The 14,725-nt window shown below is 48.3% G+C and overlaps 1 protein-coding gene across 1 annotated transcript; it reads left to right on the forward strand.

Moving 5' to 3' along the window:
• Window positions 1-7,514: 7,514 nt before the first annotated feature.
• On the forward strand, window positions 7,515-14,491 carry TAC4 (tachykinin precursor 4). The gene is made up of 4 exons (XM_075123522.1): window positions 7,515-7,989; window positions 10,085-10,180; window positions 12,397-12,478; window positions 13,836-14,491. Exons 1-4 carry the CDS (start codon window positions 7,876-7,878, stop codon window positions 13,886-13,888), a joined length of 345 nt encoding a protein of 114 aa, XP_074979623.1. The 5' UTR covers window positions 7,515-7,875; the 3' UTR covers window positions 13,889-14,491.
• The last annotated feature ends 234 nt before the right edge of the window (window positions 14,492-14,725 follow it).

Here is a 14,725-nt window from a genome sequence, read left to right on the forward strand (position 1 = left end):
GGTTATGAAAAGAGGGTCTGTACATCTGGGTATAGCGTTTGCAAAGTTTGTTTTAAAAGTCATAAGATACATCTAGTGCATAATTGGCAATAACCCAAATTAAGGTGAATAAATTTACCAATACAGTTTGGATATTAGCGTCCAAGTACTTGGGTACATCACTCATGGAAAGTTATACAGAGAGCTGGTTGTGGAAAACACTAAATATATTAACGGTGGCGTGTGTTTAGGACTAACTACTAAATATGTTATTTTTTCTAAATCTCATGGTTTTAAGCCAGTCTCATGATTTTTGGGGCCTGACATGTGATTTTCCAATACCTGGAGTTGACAACACTACCAGGAGCTCTTAATACGGGAATGAAATTAAGAAATGGCAAATTTAGGCCTAGTAATAAACAAAACTACCTAGCATGAAATCTGCTAAACCCTGGAACAGTCTCCCATTGCTTGGGACACCATGAACGAGAGACAGCATGGCTGACTATGCTGTAGCAAACGAAGCTGTAATAGTTTAGCATCTTTTCTGTTCCATATGCCGCTTAGTAAAATCCTCACGGATGAAGAAAGGAAGAAACCTGCATAAGGGGAGAGCATTCTCCATCCCCGTGGCCCGATACTCTCATTTTCTTCCACCTGAGCATGTGAATTCACATTGGCCCTCAGCTACGGTCACCCCAGAACCTCTGCTTTAGGGTGATATGCTACTGTGGCAGATCCCCCAGGAGCCCTCTAGCTCCCTGTGCTGGTCACAATACACTGGTGACTGACACGCTGGACCCAGCTGAGATCAGGATGACTCTTGCCCAAACTTGAATACTTCTTTTGAAAGAGATCCCAGGGCTCATCGGGATGCACTGAGCATCTTGCAGACGATGGCACTGTTTCCTCCTTCGTTTTAGCTTGAGGCCTGTTTTCTCTCTCTTCCTCTGGCTTATTACAAGACAGAGGGACGAGCCATGGGTTTCTAAAGGACAGCCTGATACAACCCATTAGGCTGGGCAGTGAAAGCCTTCCCCGTGCAGTATGAATCTCTAGCCTGCTGCTAGGAGGACAGCAGCAGCAGGAGGGATGGGGGATGAGGTTAATTCGCTGTGAAGGAATCAAGGACTCTGCCTGCAGTGTTAATAAACCAAGAGAGATTTGTAAGTAAAACAATCACTCACTCTAGCAATACCAGGAGAGGTTGCAGAGCTTTTGTTTCGCTGAAGGGCTTATGGTGCCAGTGGAGAGGCCACAGTTTGTCAGGATTTAGGGCCCACTGAAGTCAATGGAAAGTCAGTGGCCCTATGGGTTTTGCTCTGAGCTGGAGTCTGCACCCACGCTTAATCCCTGAATCGGCTGTGGGGTGCGGAGATGGGTCAGTCAGTTAATCTGGTGTGGAGAGCTGCAAAGACTGATCTGAAGAGATGCTTCCCTCCCATTCAGGTGCTGCAATCAGGGAGGGACTGGCACACAGCATTACACTCAGGATTACAGCGACAAATCTCTTCCCTGGCCTGTAGCCTCCAGACAAGCGAGATCTCCCATTGACTTCAGTGGATTTGCCATCTTGTTCCTCTGTTGGTGTTTACTCAACATACAATAGCTGAGTTAAATCTAAATCAAGGGGGCAAACATAACCACACACACACACCCCCGGTGTGTGTGTCTAGAGGTCTCTGAGCTGGTTCCCAGGAGTCCACAGAACACAGCTCCACATGGGTTCTCCCTGTGTTCTAACGTACATGGGGCAGGCAGGAATGAGCCAATAGATCCGCTGCTCCAGCTCCCACGGAGTTGACTGCACTGGGGTAACAGCCATGGAGTAGCTCCAGAATGGCTCTGCAGCCTTGTGGTAGAGGAGGAATCCCTGTACCTCACGCACACCCCAGCCCCTCTTTCAGTTCTACCCTGTATGCAGCCTGGTCACTGGGGCTGGGTACAGGGACCAGGATTGCCCCTCACCCCTGGTGCGAGTCACCGCTGTGCAGAGGGGCCAGCACGAAGTCTAGGCACCCTGAAACCATGAGAGGCTTAAGGGGAAGTTCAGGACTAGGCCTCATGCTGGCCCTCTGTCCAGGGAGGAATGCTCCCCACAGCGCAACCTTAGAGACTCTGTCAAGGATTTGTGGCTCCAATTTGAGGCTGAGGAGCTGACTCTGGCCCCTGCCCCAATATGCCTCTCTGGCAGCCATAGGGACGGCTGAGAAGCTGACAGGGACCATGGGAGAATCCTGCCTGCCCCCCATGTAAGTGGCTGTCTGCTGCCCTACTCACAGCCCGCACATGTGCCGGGGTGACTAGCTACCTTAAGGGAAGGCTACCTTAAGACAGAGCAGCCCCGTGACTCTGCAGCAACCCCCATATTGCAGGCAAAAGCCGGGCTTAGAGGCACCTTTGCTTCCCTCCCTTCCTCTGTGCTGCCTCCCTCAGAAGATGCAGTGCAGAATCGGCCCTTTAGCATGTCTTTAAAATATTAATACAAACGTTCTCACGATGTTTCCTTTCAATAAAACCTGGGGTGAGGGGTGAGCGTCTTTTGCATTGGTTAAACAATCCCCTGCCCCTGCCGGGCCGAACTTTCACATGCTCCCCCAGTAGCTTGGTATTAGTGTGTGTGCAAGCCAGGGAAGGGAAGAGCCCCGTGCACTGTCCCCTCTCCAAGCAGCGTGCAGAGCAAGAGGTAAACAGAAAGGTAATGCCACTGCAACTCAGTTCTGTTCAAACCAATCCATTTTAACCATCTCAGGTGTTTTTAGGAGCACATTGAGGGACACTTCAGATATAGGGGCTAATTCTCCACTGCACGACTCTTCCTTAGCGAGGCAAGAAGACCCATTCATTAGGGGCATTAGCCTGGACATGAGAAGTTACACGTTCAATTCCCTACTCTGCTACAGGCTTCTTGGCCATTCACTAGTCTCTCTGTGCCTCAGTTCCCCTGCTGGTGCAACGTGTGTTTTGTCCTCTCCAAAGTAGGGTTGCCAATTTTGATTGGACGTATTCCTGGAGTTTTCATCACATGACATAATCATTAGTTAATTGTTAGTTGCTGGAGACTCCTGGCAGGGCTGGCAACCCGACTCCAAAGCGCCAGAGCACGTATGAATCTACTAGTGCTAGCAGCTAGCAGAATAACTACTCCGGCTCCAGAAGCAAAGGCCTGTCCTGAGTTCAGATCCCACTGATGAGATGACACAGGGGGGAAGATTACTGTTGCTTTAGCACCTTGAATAGCCAGTCACACCTGTGCAAAGCGGACACTAATCAGAATTGGGGCCATGTCACATTCTGTGTGCACAGGTGTTAATGGGGAGCCAGGGAGCCAGGCAGAATTAGGCCTATGATTCTTAACAGCGTTCCTTAAATTCAAAGCACAAAACCCCTTGACTATATAAAACAGGCAAGAGCAATTCACTTCCCCTGGGGCTGTTTTTCTTCCCTTTTGTTTTCTCTTTCTTTTCAGATCCTCTGCTATCATCCCAGACTCGGGCTGGGTGTTTTCTTGTGGTGCGTGGGCAGGAACACAGGAGGGGGTGGGAGGGGAAGCAGATTTAATTATAGGGGACGCTTTAATAAATAGAACTGAGTTTGCCCTCCCCTGTTTGAGCTGGTGGGAGATGTGGCTGTTCTTGATCTTTCCATGGTATCGGAATAACACGGAGGAGGGATGGAGTCACTGGCAGATGGACTGTCCTATGTGGATTACAACTGAGCTCTGCCTTAAACTGCAATCACAATAGAAATGACCAAAATAATGTCACCTTCCTTCCTGCTTCTCTCTCCCTTTCTTTCTCCTCTCCCATGATTGATAGGAATATTAGCCACCTTGCAGAGCCTCACACGCGGATGCATCATTACCACATCCTGCCCCGGCCCCCCACGATTACATCCCAAAAGAAACGCCAGCAGGGATTTCAGTGCTCAGTGGGAGAAAAGAATCAGCAGCAGCCAAGGGCTGGATTCCTGGGGCTCTGCCTGCTGAGGAGTGTGTCATTGAAAAAAAAGGAACATAAGAACGGCCACACTGGGTCAGACCAATTGTCCGTCTAGCCCAGTGTCCTGTCTTCCGACAGTGGCCGGTGCCAGGTGCTTCAGAGAGAATGAACAGAACAGGAAATCATCAAGTGATCCATCCCATCACCCCTTCCCAGAGCAGAGGTGGGCAAACTACGGCCCGCGGGCCACATCCGGCCTGCGGGATCCTCCTGCCCGGCCCCTGAGCTCCTGGCCAGGGAGGCTAGCCGCCCGGCCCCTCCCCCACTGTCCCCCCTCCCCCACAGCCTCAGCTCACTGTGCCACCGGCACAATGCTCTGGGCAGCGGGGCTGCGAGCTCAGCCTCACCCAGTGCTCTGTGCTGCGCAGTGGCATGGCTGGCTCCAGCTGGGCCGCGTGGCTCTCGCTCAGCCAGTCACCGGTGCTCCAGGCAGCGCAGTAAGGGGGCAGGGAGTGGGGTGGGGGGTTGGATAGAGGGCAGGGGAGTTTGGGGGGGTGATCAGGGGGCAGGGGTGTGGATAGGGGTCAGAGCAGTCAGAGGGTGGGGAACAGGGGGGTTGAATGGGGGGCAGGGGTCCCAGCAGGGCAGTCAGAAAGGAGGGCGGTGGTTGGATGGGGCAGCCGGGGGCAGTCAGGGGCAGGGGTTCCAGGGGTGGTCAGGGGACAGGGAGGGGGGGGGGGTGGATGGGGCTGAGGTCCCAGGGGGGTTGTCAGGGAACAGGGCTGGTTGGATGGGGCAGGAGTCCCAGGGGGAGGGCTGTCGGGGGGGGGGGGGGGGGCTGGGCCACACCTGGCTGTTTGGGGAGGCACAGCCTCCCCTAAACGGCCCTCCATACAATTTCCAAAACCCAATGCGGCCCTCGGGCCAAAAAGTTTACCCGCTCCTGCTTCAGAGTATGGTTTTGCATCCCTGCCCATCCTGGCTAATAGCTATTGATGGACCTATCCTCCATGAATTTATCTAGTTCTTTTTTGAACCCTGTTATAGTCTTGGCCTTCATAACATTCTCTGGCAAAGAGTTTCACAGGTTGACTGTGTGTTGTGTGAAGAAATACTCTGACAGGCCCCACCGATCAGTGCCTTCCCCTCCCTCCCCGCGCCTTCCGCCTGACACGATCAGCTGTTTCACGGCGTGCAGGAGGTGCTAGGGGGGAGGGGGAGGAGCGAGGGAGCAGTACGCTCAGGGGAAGGGGTGGAGCAGGTTGACAAGAGGCAGGGTAGATGTGGAGCGGGAGAGGTGGAGCCGGGTGGAAAGAAGTGGGGAAGGAGTGGGGCCTTTGGGGAAGGGGTGGAGTGGGGGGCAGGGCCTGGGGTAGAGCCGGGGATCAAGTACCCCCCAGGACCTTGGAAAGTCAACACCTGTGTACCAAACTGACTCACTTCTGGTGAGAAGCAAACTCTTGAGTGTGCAGCTATTCTAGGGGTCCAGAATAGATGAGAACCAGGGGACCTGAGGCAGTAGTGGTATTTCAAAATGATACTGAGGAAAGAAAGAAAGAAAGAAAGAAAAAGACAAGAACAACCTTAGACATGGTCCATTCTCTCCAGATCATGACAGCCCCAACGCTTTGTTTCTGACCTTAGGACCCAGCCTTTCAAGGTGCTCAGCGCTTCTCCATCCCCACTGGCTTCAGTGGGAGAGGAGGGTCCAGCACATTGCAGAATCAGGTCCTTACCTGGCTTGCTGCTGATCTACCCTTCACCCCCATATGCCCACTGCTATGGTCGTCAGCTGGAAGGGCTGCTCTCTGTCTGCTGCCCTTGCAAACCCCAAGGTCATCCCCTAAAGAGCCCAGGGGCCTTATCATTACAAACAAAATTATTGTTGTGGTGACGATGATGAAAATGCCAGTTGGAAGCTACAAAGGGAACAGTGCTTCCCCGCCTGTTTAGCCGCCCGTGTCAAGCTGAGCAGCCATCTGGCATGGAGCGTGCTTGTTATGCAGTATTTTGTCCCTTGGGTTCCCCACATATGCTCCCTCTGCCTCCTCATTAACCTTCCCTCAAGAGTCAAGTGTCTCCATTGTTTCTGGCCTGCTCCCCCTGAGAGCAAGCGGGGCTGGATTTGCATGACAAGGCTGAAGCACCCAGCTGTCCTGCGGGGTTTCATGATCACTGCGTCCAGCAGCACCTGCCATCTCATTACCACTACTTGCATCAGGGCTGTACACGTTTCACTGTGCTCTGGGAACGAGATAAGCTGTGTTTTGGAATGGCCATGGCTCTGAGCAGAGGATCTCTGGGGATCACTTCACTGCAGTTGGAAAGTGTGATCTGCAGCTCAGGTAGGCATACTCACGTTTGCTTTAACCTAGCTAGCAGGGCTAAAAATAGCAGTGGAGACATGGTGGCCAAGACCCTGCTGCAGGCTAGCAACATGAACAAGTACAGTCCGCGCTGCTGCATCTTCTCTGCTATCTTTAGCTGCGCTAGCTAGATTAAAGCGAACGCCAGAGTGCCCACCTAAGCTGCAACCATACCTCCAAGTGCAGCGTAGACATACCGTCTAGGCTCAGGAAACCTTGCCAGGCCATTCCATCCCGCTCTAAAGCTTAGGCAATTTAAATGCACAGTCCATTCCCCAGTAACTGAACTACCCCTATATCCTCGCATTCAGTTGTCGTTCTGTACCTGCTGAGCTGGTAGCTGAATCTTTCCTAGGTGCTGCTAAGGTGTCTAAAATACAGCTTCATGAGCCAGGGGAGCAAAGGGTAGGCGGGGTCCCCTAGGATCACTGTTGGCATTTTAATATTGCTGATGGTAATCTGCCGGTCGGGAAAGAAATTCCCTGCTCATAGCTTTCTGTACAGTCCTGTTTTCTTCTTGAGACGAGGGTCATGCATCTTCCCTGACCAGCCAACACTGATGTTGGTGAAGTGTCCCCAGTGATCGACCAACACTTGCATAGACATAGAAAAGTAGCCCTTTCTGTTGATGTGCTCTGTAGCAAGGTAGTCTGGTGCCAAAACAGGAATGTGTGCCATCTACCGCCCCACTGCTGTTCAGGAACCCCATTGCTGCAAATCCATCCAGTATGTCCTGCACATTGCTGAGAGTCACAGTCCTGCACAGCAAGAGACGATCAGTGGCCCTGCACACTTGTGTGACTTTGGTCTCTGCAATGGGGTTTCCAACCCCAAAATAATTTCCCACTGACCAGTAGCAATCTGGCATTGCAAGTTTCCACAGCATGATTACCATTCACTTCTTCACTGTCGGTGCAGGTTTCATTTTGGTGTCCTTGCACTGGAGGGCTGGGGCAAGCTTGGCACACAGATCTAAAAATGTGGCCTTGCGCATCTGAAAGATCTGCAGCCACTGCTCATCATAAAGCTTGCAATACAATGCAACCTGTGTTTTCACAGGTTAACCTGCCTTGAGGTTTGAGTGATGGAAAGAGGGAATCAATGACAGCAGGACAGGGGACCAGAGAGCATCCCTCCCTCTCCTGTACAAAGCCCTCCTCCTCAGAGATTTACCCTAGAATCATTGGGTACTTCGTTAGGTCATAGGTGTAGCTGCTCATTGATTGGACTGGGGAAGGTAAATCCCTTTGAGAAATCTGGATAAATAGAGGCAGCAGAGCTCAGATTTGCAGACTGGTAAAAGAAGAATCTAGGACTTTGACAAGACAGAGGAAGAACAGAAACAGGGGCTGAATTAGGGAATTGATGTCTTATGAAACTGATGTGCATAGCTCTTGCTCTTACCATCTTACAGTGCAGCTATAAGACAGAAACAAACAAAAAAGAGGGAGGAAAAAAACCCAAGATCTCGCTTCTATACTCCCTCAGCAGAACACGAAAGAGCCCCGACTTTCTCACGGAGTTCTTTAAAACCCAACTATTTAAACATTTGCCAGTAGAGGTTTAGACAAGGATCTTTGTCAAGAGCTATGGAAAGCTTTAGAGCTTTTTTCCTGCTGATTTTTCTGTGTTCACAGATTTTCTGTTTTGAGGAAGATATGCCCAGTTTGGAGGAAGACCCTTGGACAGCCCCGTCTCTGAAGGTAAATAGCTTATTCTTCCTTTCTTTGTCGATTTTTGAAGGCTGGGAGGGTGTTTTGAAGCCATTTATGGCATGGGGAATTCATTCTCTCAGTATCTTAGCACAGTCTGATTTAACTTTATAGCCTCCTGCAAAGGAGGACCACTAAGAGCTAGAAGTGATGCTTTGCACTGATGTAGGACTTGATCTCTTCAAAGTCCTTTCCAAACAACAATACTCACAGCACCCCAGGAAGGTGTGGTAGGTAGGAAGGTATTTATTATCTTCACTTTACAAATCGGAAAACTGAGACCTAGACAGGTTAAGTGACTTCACCTCAAGCTTCTCTGGTTAAAAAGGAAAAGTGGGTAACATTTTTAAAGGAATGATTTCTAAGAAATGAAAAAGATCCATCAGCAATCCCATTGGTGCTAGACACCACAGCAATGGGTACATTAGAAATAAGGTACTTCGAAGCGTTACTACATATGGCATGTTTCTAGTCAGCGTATCTGCTTTGAAGTGCAGTTGCATACAGACTAGGGGCTACGTTAAATATAGCACCTTCAAGTCCTATCTGCTTAGTTCTCTATCACTAGTAAGTGTTAGCCAATGCAGCTAAGGGACAGCAAGTTAAAATATATTCTGCCCCATGTATCAGCAGCTAAATTGTCATGCAAGCTTCCACTAAGTAATATTTTCTACTGGTGAAAAAGGGAAAACACAACTATACTTACCTTGTACCCAGTGCTTTTCATTTGTAGTTCTCAAAGCACTGTACAGAAGAAGGTAATGATGTTCATCCCTACTTTACATATGGGGAAACTGAGTCACAGAGCGAGGCCATGATGTGCCCCAGGTCATACAGCAAGTCAGTGGCAGAGCTGAAACCAGAATACAGGAATCCTGACTCACAGTCTAGTGTCCTTGCCACTGAACCACACTACCATCCCAGTATGGCTTGGAGTTTCAGATCTCATGGTGAGTTGGCAGGCCTGGTAGTCTGAAAACTCCTCTTATGATTTGTAAACTACAAGCAAATTTGACTGGGAAATTGCTGGAAATTGCTGAAAGCAAAAGGTGGAACACTGTAACGTCTTAATGATACATAGGAAGTGCCAGACTGGATCAGATAAGTTCGCTGTCCTTTCCCTGACAGTGGCCAGTACCAGCTGCTTCAGAGGAAAATGCAAGAACCTAACAGCAGGTAGTTATGGGATAACCTGTCCATCAGGAAATTTTCCTTCTGACTCCCATCCATTAGAGGTTGGCTCGTGCCCTGAAGCAGGAAGGCTCATGGACCTTCAAAAATTCTGTGATTTTTTAATTTGAAACATTCTTTTTATTAACAGCACAGTATATTAAACAGGAACTAATTCCTACCCTCTATAAGAGTTCCAGGGCATGAGGAGGTTAGAGTTAAAAAAACCCACGTTCATGACATATATTAATGCATCTGAGAATCTTTACATTAAAAGTGGCAGAAACCACTTATATGCTAGAGCTCAGTAAAGAGAGGAATTGTGAGTTTGTTTAAAAGTAAACACTGAAACACACACGTCCCCGCAGTGCACACACTGAGCCTGATTCTCTATTGCAATGGAGAACTGGGCCCACACACACACACACACTGGAGTTTGTTTTACCTCTTCATTTGAAAAGTATATACAGCAAGGCTCCTGCTTTGCCTCCTGAGGATTAACAAGAGCCATGATCAAAATCACTCTTTGCCATTGCATGTTGTATTATCATTAATGTTCACAAGTGGTTAAAATTATCTGAGCTCTGAGCAGAAATTTCATAGCCTGGACTATCTAGCAACAGGGATTGGATCTCCTGGAGTCAGTTCAATGGAGGGATGAACTGAGGCAATGGCCTAAGCTAAGCAGTACTGTGGCAATTAATGTCAAGCTGTGTTGAAATCCTATCAAATCTCTGTGGATATCAGTATCTGCATGTGTAGGAAGCTAACACATCTCTTAACTATTTCACCCTCAATGCTCCAAGCTGCTGCTTGAAGGGAAGTTTTCACTTCCAAACTCTCACCTCTTTGTTCATGACTAACAGTAGAGATGGGATTTCAGCTTCTGTCCTTGGCTCTCCCTTTTGCTTTCTAGGATGAGGGCTTGCAGAGCAGCTCACTCCAGCGCTTTGCACAGCTGGTGAAAAGGGGGAAATTCCAGCAGTTCTATGGCCTGATGGGAAAACGGGTGGTAAATTCAGTGCTTATCAGAAATTAAAACAGGCGTCCACCCTTGCTTAGCCCATCAGACCAATGCATGCAAACTGCCACTCAATGCAAGGACCTAGTACTTTCCCTCGTTCTACAAGAGAACTGTCAGGCTTTTCTTGTGGTGAAGGGGAGGTCAGTTGCTTTCATACTGCAGCCCTAATGGTCTTCTATTTTCCACTCACTTCTGTGATCCTTTGTGACAACCACTATTGTTCTGCCTGAAAGAGATTGAAGAGATTTCATTCAGAACGTATCAGTGGCACCCTGAAAGACAAAGGCAGGGCTGGCCTTACTATGAGGCGAACTGAGGCGACTGCCTCAGGTGCCAGACTGCGGGTGGGTGGGAGGGGGTGCCACTAGGTCCCAGAGTTTCTAAATTTTGGCCCAAGCGAAGGGGCATGGGAGTGTCATTTGAGCTCCCCGCCTCAGGTGCCAAAATGTTGTGGGCCAGCCCTGGACAAAGGGTCCACATTTTCACAATAAAACCACTTATCAGCGGAGCCAAAGGTTACCAACATTATCCCCATTTTAGAGATGGGGAAACTGAGGCTCAGAGAGGCAAAGTGACTTGACTCAGCTTACAGAGCGAGTTAGTAGCCGAGCTAGGAGCAGAACTTAGGTCTCCGTCCTCCCAATCCCTTGCTCAAATCACTAGACCAAATAGCCTCTCTGAGGAACAAGCCCTCCCTTGGCTCAGAGTGCTTCCTAAACAGAACAACTAGTCCCTGCTGGTCTCCACTCCACAAGGCTGAGACTACATCCGAGCACCGGGCAACACAGTATTAATCCATCGCCTCTTCCTCTCCTACATTAAATAATCACCCAAGAGGGAATCCCATTGCAATTATAGCATGTGACCTTGTACATCTCTCTTGAATGTGGGCAGAGTAATAAGCAAAATGCATCTCTGACTTTACACGGATCACTTTGGAGAGGTTCAGGGGAAAAGAACGAGGTGTTCACACCCAACCTTCATTTCTCTCTTTCTTTTTAAAAAGGGGTGCCACACATTTCACCAGTAGGGCATAAGAGCGTGTGTTTCTTTTACCCTTGTATTTCTGTTTGTAAAGCCAGTGATGCATGTTCACCCCTACCTACAGCCCAGAGAGGCAGCCACATTGATTTTGCTTAGAGTCACCTGCCTCTGTGTCCCTAAAAATGGTCGATGAGCTTTTTCACCACCCAATCCTAACGGGAGTCTAAGCGGTACCTTGATCTGTTGCTAAGGGGAGGAGAAATGTTACTATTGAGATTGCTGTAACATGCTTCTGTATGAAAGGAAAGAGAGATGAGCACAAAACCCATCTTGAAACATACTCATGCTGCTTATCGCCCCCATAAAGGCAGATAAATACCAATCCTATTTTACAGATACAGAAACTAAAGCAGGAGGTGAAGTGACTTGTCCATGGCCACTGGAGGAGTCAGTGGGATTAGGAGTCAGGTGGCCCAGGGTCTCAGTCTCATAGTCACACCCTCAGGATACACCTTTCAAAACAATGAGGGGCAAGGGGAAGCTCCAATCCTCCATCCTGCCCTCAAAGGATTCTTATTTGCACAGGTCAACACAACACCTAGTTCCGGGCTTTCCTGGTCAGTCAGACAGACTAACTTTGTCCAAGCTTTTTTTTTTTTTCCTCCTTCCTTCTTCCTAGCTTTAAACCACAAAAAACTTTTGAAGCAAAGTCCCTTCTTAGTGACAGTACTGTCCTCCTCGCTCAGCTCCAGAGTGGCTCTGGGCCTGCGGCAGAGGAAGAGACACAAGGCTCTTTGCACTTCTGGAGTATGGCCGTTCGGTGATGGACAGTGGCTCACAATACAGTAGTATAGGAGCAGGGGAATCTATGACAAACCCACAGAGTAAGGGCTTGTCTACACCCAGTCTGGTAGATATTGCTTTAGCTAGTATCTGTTTGAAATCCATATAGTTAAAGCTGTACAACCCTCCCCTAGTGTGGATGCAATAATGCCAGTATAAAGATGCCTTACATCAGTAAACTGCAGCCAGACGATGGGTTTTACTGCTTGAAACGATTTTGGTAGAAAAATAGTTTTACTGGTACAAAAACTGTGTGTAAACCAGGCCTAAAGGAAGCCGAAATGACCAATTCTCATTTCCACTGTAAATGTGCTATTGGTATGGGTCCCCGTCTACTTTTCCTGCCTGTAATAGGCTGCGTTTAACTTTTATAAAAGTCTCCTTGCCAACCTCTGCATCTCTTTGCCATGCTAGGGCACCAAGGAGAGACGTTCATGGGACGAAGATCCTCTAGTGGAGGTGGGTGAGCTCCCATGCCTGACGCTCCTTAGGAGATCAGTCTCTCTCCCCTGTCAGCTATTCTGACAGGGAGCTCTCAGCTCATTATTCACCTGTCCTCCTCCTCCGCCCACTTATTTATAGGAATCCTCTCTAGCTGCTGGAGTTTGCAAGAACCTTGCTTGATGCAGACAGACCCTCACTGGTTCAAGTCTCTCTGGTGGCATTTGCGCATGCATAGTTGTGTCTTAGTCATGCAGCACAAGGGGTTTTTTTTTACCCCCTCTCCCAATCCCTCTTGCAATTTACCAGCATATAGACTGCATTCTATTGATTTACTATTCCAGCTCCATCTCTTGAGAAGCAGCTGGCATTAACTAATTGGGAAATCTCATCCAACTTTCCTACCAAAATTAGTTTGTAGCACGTTTTTAAAAGAAAGATACTGATTCCCAAATACTGAGGTGTGGGGGTGGGGCATTTCCCACCTTTAAGTCCACACAAAACCACAGCCTAAAAGCTAGGAATAACTACTGCACATGATAGCATGACTTCATCCCCTCTGTGCAAAGTTATTCCAAGTCGCCATTTTTCTCTTCCATGAAATATTTTGTAGCTGCAGTTTATATGATTTTGAAGGAAGCTAAAACTTACTGGTCTCTTCTTACACCCACGCCCACTTGCATTTATTTTCTACTCCAGAATTATTATTTGTATTAGGGTAGCACTTAGAGGCCCCAACCAAGATCTGGGCCCCAGTGTGCAAAGCTCTGTACAGATACATAGTAAGAAAGAGTCCTTGACCGAAAGAGCTTACATTTTCAACAGACAAGATCAACAAGCAGTGGGAGAAATGATCCCCAGTTTGCAGATGGGAAACCGAGCCCCAGAGAGATTGAGTGACTTGCCCAAGGTCATACAGGAAGTCTGTGGCAGAGCCAAGAAAAGAAATCTGGGTTCAGGAGTCCCAGCCTTGTGCTTCAACCACAAGGCTACCCCTCCTATCAGGAATGAAGGTCTTCTCCCCTGCAGAAATTGGATTTCAGACCTGGTCCATACTAAAAAGTTAGGTGGACCCAGCTATGTGAAAAGTCCACCCCCTGAGTGACATAGTTAAGCCAACCTAACACCTGGTGTAGACAGCGCTATGTTGACAGAAGAATTGTTCCGTCGACCCAGCTGCTGCCTCTGAGGGAGGTGGATTACCTACAGCGAGGGGAGAACCCCTCACTGGCACAGGTAGCATCTACATACACCGAAGTGCTTCAGTGGTATAACTGTGCTGCTATAGCACTTCAAGTGTAGACAAGCCCTCGCTACTCCAGAAACCAATGCAAACAGACTTCCCTCACGCAGGTATTTTTCTCTCCTCCTACAGATTCGACACAGGACTGGGACAACAGCCAGCCACTTCCTGCATGGCAGCCATAGCATGACACTCCATCAGTAACCAACAGCCGCTCCTTTCCTTCACAAGCACTAGATTAGGATAGCTACGCCGTCTGCTCACGTCTATTCACGCCCCAGGAACGGAGTAACACAGTGCTTTCTAGTACCGGATAAGCACGTTAGAGTCTTTTCTTTTGTCAAACTGCTGTGATGTATAAATGTATTGCTCTTGCTGGGAAGAGATGATGCTTTCTTTACATCACATTCGAGGAGCAGGGCACAGGGTTAGTACATCCCTTCCTTACTCCTGTAGACCGACAGATACACACTTTGATTTCCTTATTGCATTATTTCTGCTGAGGTGATAAAGCCTGAAATTCAAGTTCTTAAAAATCGAGAGAGGAAGAGAACACTTATCTAGTATCCTTTCTTCAGTTTTTTAAAGTTAATAACCTGACTGCAGGGAGCTATTGGGAACATAAAAGTTGTGTAACTAAAGTACACAATTTATATGGCACGAAAGCTTTATTTTCTCTCCATCTCCCATTTCAATTCATTATCCAATAAGCACCCATTTTGGGGCAAGCACAAAAGTAGCACCTAAAAAGCTTTCAGTCACCTCTTCTTGGGCAGGGATGGAGATATTTTTTGTTCTGTATTTGTACACAGAACAATTGCTCAGCAGTGTTATAATGGGGGTTAGGTGCATCACTCTGGTAGGTTAGGCCACAGTGTTCCGTAGTCTAAGGTGGAGAGTGCAATTAGGTGGCTACTGCATTCATTAAACTTTCAGCCATTAAGAGTATGAAGAATTTTCTAGTAATCAAGAGCAGCTTCAGCTCAAAGAGATTAGTGTGTCTCAGCACCATCTTCCTCTCA

This window comes from Caretta caretta, chromosome 27 (genome assembly GCF_965140235.1).
Source record: "Caretta caretta isolate rCarCar2 chromosome 27, rCarCar1.hap1, whole genome shotgun sequence".
Lineage (NCBI taxonomy): Eukaryota > Metazoa > Chordata > Testudines > Cheloniidae > Caretta > Caretta caretta.